Source organism: Octopus bimaculoides, chromosome 9, assembly GCF_001194135.2.
Source record: "Octopus bimaculoides isolate UCB-OBI-ISO-001 chromosome 9, ASM119413v2, whole genome shotgun sequence".
Lineage (NCBI taxonomy): Eukaryota > Metazoa > Mollusca > Cephalopoda > Octopoda > Octopodidae > Octopus > Octopus bimaculoides.
Window position 1 is genome coordinate 14,661,806 of NC_068989.1, and position 7,121 is coordinate 14,668,926.

The window sequence follows — 7,121 nt, forward strand, 5'->3', positions numbered from 1 at the left end:
CTCCCTCCCTCTCTCTCCCTCCCTCTCTCTCTCTCTCTTTTAACTTTATAGAATGTTATTCTGCATGACATTTTTCAAAACAATTCTTCACAACATCTAACATATCTGAGAGTAGAGTGTTGTATTGTTTAAAGATGCCATCATGAGTTGAAGAGGTTTTTTTTGTTTATATCAATCACTTGTTCATTGTTCAAACACTACTTTATCAATTATTGACCTGTGTCCAAGTGACAACAGCTTTATTCATCCACAATGGAACGATTTAAATATCAGTGTCTTCCGAAGTCTTCTACTCCAATAACCTTTACCCATCTCCTGCTTACTATAAACCCAGCCCGAGTACTTTCATGCCCGACCTTTATATTATCCACAACATCCCCTTATGAGTTGGGGGGAGGGGAATGCTTTTCCAGGCAAAAAAAAAACCTACCAGTTTATTGAACCTTTTAACATTTAGATAACTCAATCAAATGTAATTCTTATGTATTCACATTTTTCTAAAATAATCGTGCATTATCTCATAGCTTTGAGATTTCAATGATGTGATTGTTCAGATTGGGAATGAAACTGTAAGGTCGGTGTGAGAGATTAGATCTGATCAGTTTGAACATAAAACGGGTAGAATATTTTGGCCACATCTGGCCAGTTTAAATGCTAGAAGGTTATCTTCAATGGGACTGAACCCGGAACCATGTGGTTTGTAAGCAAGCTACTTACCACGCAGCCACTCCTGCGCCTATGATCTGGAGAATATTCTGACAGATGGTGAATGCAGCAATAGTTCATGCCCCTCACACCTGTCCTGATGGCTTTTCGCTAGATATTCATTGAACATATGTCAGGGTTTCTGAGGAATCCTTCTCACCAACCTAGTCTGGTGGAGGCACTATTTTGGTTACTATGTCTAATTAATTAATAGCTTAAATGAGACATGAGCAAAAGCATCTGAGTACAAAGTCAGGGTAATAATTGAAGAGAAAAAAAAATTAAAGAAAAATTGATTAGTGTTTTGGACCAGAGGTTTTCAAACTTTTTGACTTGCGGACCCCTTTATATTTCAGGCTTTACCTTAGGGACCCCCTTATAAACGCTTATGAAATTTATACATAAATATTTGCCTAAAATAACATATATTTTTACATTTATTTATTTAACAGTATTTAACAAATAGGTTTAATGTCAATTAAAAGATTTCGATTAAAAAACATATATAGAATCAAATTGCCCATAAAAAGTATTTGCTGTCCACGGACCCCCTGTGGTCCGCGGACCACAGTTTGAAAACCCCTGTTTTGGACAATGGTCCTTCGTTATGAAAGAAGCGAGGAAAGAAAAATACAGCAGGATGTAAAAATGTGAGGAAAGAAAGAAAAACAAGTTGATTCAAAGATGTACCATATTTATTTGGTCACTTTCTCCCTTTCTTTCCTCCCGAAGTATTAAATACTTTCACTTTGTGCTTTGTTTGTTATTGTTTTGATTTGGTTTTGGTTTTTTGTTGGGTTTTTTTTTATATTTGCTCATGTCTCACTTGAATATTAATTGCCACACTGATGCAAATAACCCAGATTACTCCTGGATATATATACACACACACACACACACATGTATACATGCGAGCGCGCGCGTGCCTCTTGCTGTAGTATTTTCTTGTTTCACTGTGTGGTTATAGTTCTTGTTATTTGCTATTTTCTTTGGGGTTTTTTTTTTTTGTGGGCTTCATTTTTTTTTTTTTTGTGTAAAAGCATTTCATTAAACTCAAACTTTATCATTTGAATCATGAGTGAGACACAAACAGTGGTATGATTTCATTGAGAGTTAAATAAAATGACCACTGGCAGTTGGGACCAAGCTCTCTGTCCTTCCCCGAGTACACTAGTCTTACCCAGCCACTCATAGACGATACCCTGTTATGATTCAGATGCTCTGGCTAAGATGGACACACTGCTGGTGAGATAGGTATTAAGAAGTCTGCTTTGTAACCATCTGATTCCAGGTTCAATACCACTATGTGGTGCCTTGGACAAGTGTCTTTTGTAACCTTAAATTGACAAATGCTTTGTGGGTGAAATTTGGTTGATTAACAGAAACTGTGCAGAAGATGGTGTTTGACGTTTGATTGTAATATGTAATAATAATATATAGTAATAATGATTTTAGTACATAAATAGGTCAATAATTCTGAACCAATCCTATATGTATATATAATCAATTAATTACCTGTAAATCAGGGAAAAAAACACAATGAGTAATGGAGAGGTTATATTTTTATATACCTGAAGGACATTCCTATCAAAGAACTTAAACAAATTACCTCCCATAATTCTATTAACTGGAATTTTTTTATGAGACTTTGATTTCTAGCATAAAACAGCCTTAGAAACACGCTGGAATGATCAAAATAACATTTCAAATTAACATTTTAAATAGAAATAAGTGAGATATTGGGTGAAAAATTAGCAAACCTCATTTGAATATCAGAGAAATATACCTAGTAGATATAGCAAAAAGGTTAGATATGTGTAAATATTGACAGATAATTACGAAATTTGTAATTTTATAGTGATCTCATATGAGATCACTGGTAGGTAATGGGTTAATATCGCAGAAAAGAGGAAGGTTAGAAATTTCATATGGTCTACCCTGTGTAAACTATGGGTGCTTAAGAGGTACAGAGGTACCATAGGCAAGCTAAAGAGAAGGTAGACTTCATATGCAGCATATATACAAGGATAATAAGTATTAATAACACATGAAATAGATTCTCTCAAATGCCCTGACAGCTTCTGTTATGTGGCTGACATAATTAGCAGTGGAGGTAGGTGTTCCAAAAGTAGCGCAACCCAAGGTTAGAATGGGCTAAATAAAGTTCAGAGAGCTATTACCGCTGCTGGTAACAAAGAGTTTCTCTCTTTAGAGTGACAGTTGAATATATGATGCCTATGTACAAAATATAATGCTGCACGGTTGTGAGACGTGGGCTCTGAATGCGAAGAATTTACAAAGGCTGGAAAGATACGAAGCAAGCATGGTTTCCTGGGTGTTTAATGTTTGTATGCATGAACAATGGAGTACACATTCACTGGAGAAACATTGGATGTAAGATGAATCAGATGTACAAAAGAGAAGACTGCATTTGTAAGGGCGTTTAATGCACATTGAAGATGACAGTTGTGTAAAGAAATGCAAGCCATTCATGGTGGATGAACCTGCAGAAGAGGGAGATCTAAGAAGACATGGGATGAAGTGGTGGAGACTAATCTGAGGATGCTGAACCTAATGGAGGAGATGAAAAAAGATGGTGATGATTGATGACAAGAAGATCCACCCACTTATGCAAATACAGTGAAATGATTATTAAAATGGTTTTGGAGACTGAGAAGTATAATATGTCTATATTTAGGTCTCTTGTTCACTATGTCCCTGGATTTACTATCTCCTGTGCCTCTTGAGACCCTTTCATTTCTATCACCCCACATCCTCCTCTTTCAGCCCTTTCTTCTGTTCATTCTGTTATGCTGCCTGTGCAACTAAGCATGGTAGTGTTTGCTATTCTATGCTGTTCATGTAACAAAGGTTAGCATTGGACTTGTCTGACCCTCCCATCCCTCTGGTATTCAGCTTCTCTTTTATTAACTGTACCTTGCAGCCTGTGTTCCCATCTATACACCATGCTTTGCTGCCTTTGAAATGAAGGATGGCTCTGGCCCTTTGCCCTATTCTATCGTCCCTACCACCATGCTTATCATTCTATTGTTTGTGCCCATTACAAGGCTTATTTATATATATAAAAGACTGCATCAGGTCTGTTTGTGCCAATACATATCTTCACCATTTCTGTATTGCCAGTCATCACTCTCTCTCTCCTGACCATTTGTTATTGACATACACTACAGTTACCATTGTCCATCTCCACTACTGTCCACCCCCTCTACCCCCTTCTCCTTAATCACCATTTCTACCTCCATACTCTTGTTTTTTTTCTTCACCTACCCATCCTGGTTTTTCTCCTGTCATTGTTCCATCAGCCATTTACTCTCACGATCACATTGCCTTCAGCAAATGAACCCACCTTAGACTAACGAGGGTTCTTTAGACTTAACAAAATAGAAAGCAACTTCATTGATACCAGTGCCGTATCAAAACGCAGCCAGTACATTCTGTCATGTAGTTGGCAAACAAGGTGAGACAGTTTAGGATGGATCAAGAGGGAGGTTTAATCCTAATCAAGGACACAGCAACCTCCCTGCTGTTGGTGTAGTGATAAAATGCTGTTTGTACACACTGTAAAGTAATTGGTGCTAAGGTGGATATCCAGCCATAAAAAAAAACATGACAAAACTGAAACATACAGGTGTCATGATCCTCCATTCTGTCTAGGGGGCGCGCAATGGCTCCAAATATCTTTTACTTTGGTAATCTGTCCAGTCTATGCTAGCATGGAAAGCAAACAAAAATAATGATATATAATTCACACATGTACTATTGGCTTAGTGAATAAGACTGTTATGTGTATAGTCAACACAAGTTTTTTAACTCTTTAGCATTTAGACTGGCCATATCCGGCCTAAGTATTCCATCCACTTTATTATGATCAATCTGGCCAGAGCTGGCCTCTCACACCTAGCCTGTAATATTATTAAGATAAACAGTCACATCTTTGAAATCTCAGACCTAAAACATTCGAGCGAGATCGTTGCCAATGCCAATGGACTGGCTCCTGTGCAGGTGGCACGGAAAATACACCATTTTGAGTGTGGCTGTTGCCAGTACCGCCTGACTGGCCCTTGTGCCGGTGGCACGTAAAAGCACCCACTACACTCTCGGAGTGGTTGGCGTTAGGAAAGGCATCCAGCTGTAGAAACTCTGCCAAATCAGATTGGAGCCTGGTGTCACCTCCTGGACCACCAGTCCTCAGTCAAATCGTCCAACCCATGCTAGCATGGAAAGCGGACGTTAAACGACAACGATGATGATGAAAATGTGAATAAATAAGTTTGACAAAATAATCTGAATGCTAAAGAGTTAAGGCCATATTCATTGCTAAAAGTTCAGGTTAGGCTTACAGGCATCATGATTAATCATCACAGTCCTGTTTAGATTCTCTTCCCATTGCCTACACATTTGGCCACCACGTACTACATCAGGGATATACTGCACCTTTTCAAAAAATTATATACATGCAATGTTTTGGGTGGGTGATTTAAAAATTTTTTTTTTTAAATATATGATAGGTATAAACAGTACAACACAAATATAGAAATTTTGGATACAAATAAATATATAGACCAAGAATATCACCATCCATTCAAATACCAATCATCATCATATCTATATTGTTATTGCATACTTCAATATGGTCTGATGGCTATCTTACTTTACTATTTCTTATTGCAAACCATTTCATGTTCTGTCTTTCTTATTCTTGAGTCCCAAAGTAGATTTGAACCTGGAGGCTTTGTTTCTGAACTAAAAATCATTACAGCCTTATTCAGTGGCTCAGTGTATAATAAAAATCATACAGATAGATAAATAGGTAAATGGGGAAAAAATTTTAACAGAATCCTCAGTAAGCTCTTCTGCAAATACCAGCTAACAGAGTACGTATTTGTAGAAGGTTTATCTCAGAGAAGAAAATATCCATACAAGCTGAAATTACAAGTCAAATAGATTAGTCACTAAGCATGAATATATAAAATTAAAGTCTGGAATTTATGGTATTATATTTATTTCTTCAATTACACTCGTTTCTACGCAACATGGGAAAGACATTTCATGAATATTGATGTAAATACGAATATAAATAAATTTCATTATACATTTTTTAAATCTAAACCATGTGTGTTTCTCCAGACTTGTATATAAAGCTCTGAAGTTAATACCCTTCAGCTTTCTTGCTCATTTCAGTTTAGCTTTTATTTAAATCTAAAAAAATCTTCATTTATCTATTTGCCTTATTTTTAATATTTACTACCACAACCACCCACATGTTGATGCATGGGGGTCATCGTAGCGTTAAATATTAACCGATTATCTCTATTCAGACAAACCATGAAATTAGTTCCTGCTAAGTTTTTTTCTTTCTCTCTTGGGTTTTTTTTTTTCTTTGTTCGTTCGTTTGTTTGTTTTGTATACTACATTGCTTTCTGTTTTGTTTCGGTATATTCATATTTGTTTTTTATTGTTTTGTTTGTTTCTAATTTTAATTTTTTTTTTCATTTGATGTTGTTTTTTTTTTTTCTTGTTGTTTCTTTTTTTGCATAACTGAAGCAACTACACAAATATCTGTTGGTAATTTATTTTTCATTCAATTTACTGCACATTTGATTACCTGCATTTACAATTCTACACTTGCATGATTAATTTACGTTTGTAGTTCAATTAATAGTAAATATCGTTGTGTCCTGCATTGATATTTCTTTAATTATTGTTCCCCCTCCACCCCTTTCACCCTCTAACCCTCATTGGGAATATTAATTCTCAAAGCCTGCATCAATTAACAATCTAGTGTTGTTACTACTGTTGTTAACGACGATGCTGTTAGTTTATTGAATTTATTTTTTGCTTGTTGTTTTCGTTTTTTGTTTCTACCTTTTCATTTACCTTGCAGGTGTTAACAAAGAACCAAATGAAGATGAAAATGATGATTCTGTTCCTACCAATGTTATGATTATTATTATTGCCTGTGTTATCGGGGTGACGTTCTGCATTGCCGTTGTGGCTGTTGCAATCGTCATCTGCAAGAAGAAGGAATACAGAAACAAACGGAGGTTGGTTGGTTGTGTTATTCTCTAATTATTCATGTTTGTTTGTTTGTTCGTCGTTCGTTAGCCCCCAGATCAGTTTCCATTAAACAAGTCTACTATAACTTCAGGCTGACCAAATCCTCATAAAGTGGATTTGATAGACAAAAACTAAAAGAAGCCTGTTGCATGTGTGTGTGTGTGTGTGTCAAAACTCTAAAAAGTTTGGCAGTTCTAAATCCATTAGATGCCACAAAGACAAAAGAGGGTTTAAAAATTTCATCGGAGCCAGTTTAATAAAATTGTGTATGTGTGTGTGTGTGTGTGTGTATATATGTGTATGTATATATATGCGTGTGTATGTGTGTGTGCACAAAT

At 36.1% G+C, this 7,121-nt stretch overlaps 1 protein-coding gene and 1 long non-coding RNA gene across 21 annotated transcripts in view; one reads left to right on the plus strand and one right to left on the minus strand.

Moving 5' to 3' along the window:
- The window catches only part of LOC106874615 (neogenin), a 305,112-nt gene that overhangs the window by 229,882 nt on the left and 68,109 nt on the right, over positions 1 to 7,121 (plus strand). For all 20 annotated transcript variants that reach the window (XR_008264864.1, XR_008264863.1, XR_008264865.1 and 17 more), the window contains one exon: positions 6,611 to 6,770. Coding sequence is in view for 14 of the 20 variants with exons in the window: in XM_052970426.1 (XP_052826386.1) it covers positions 6,611 to 6,770 (160 nt within the window). In the remaining 6 variants the exon portion in view is untranslated. The remainder of the gene's footprint in view (positions 1 to 6,610; positions 6,771 to 7,121) is intronic.
- LOC128248697 (uncharacterized) overlaps positions 1 to 7,121 on the minus strand; it is a 118,654-nt gene that overhangs the window by 40,139 nt on the left and 71,394 nt on the right. The window lies entirely within an intron of this gene.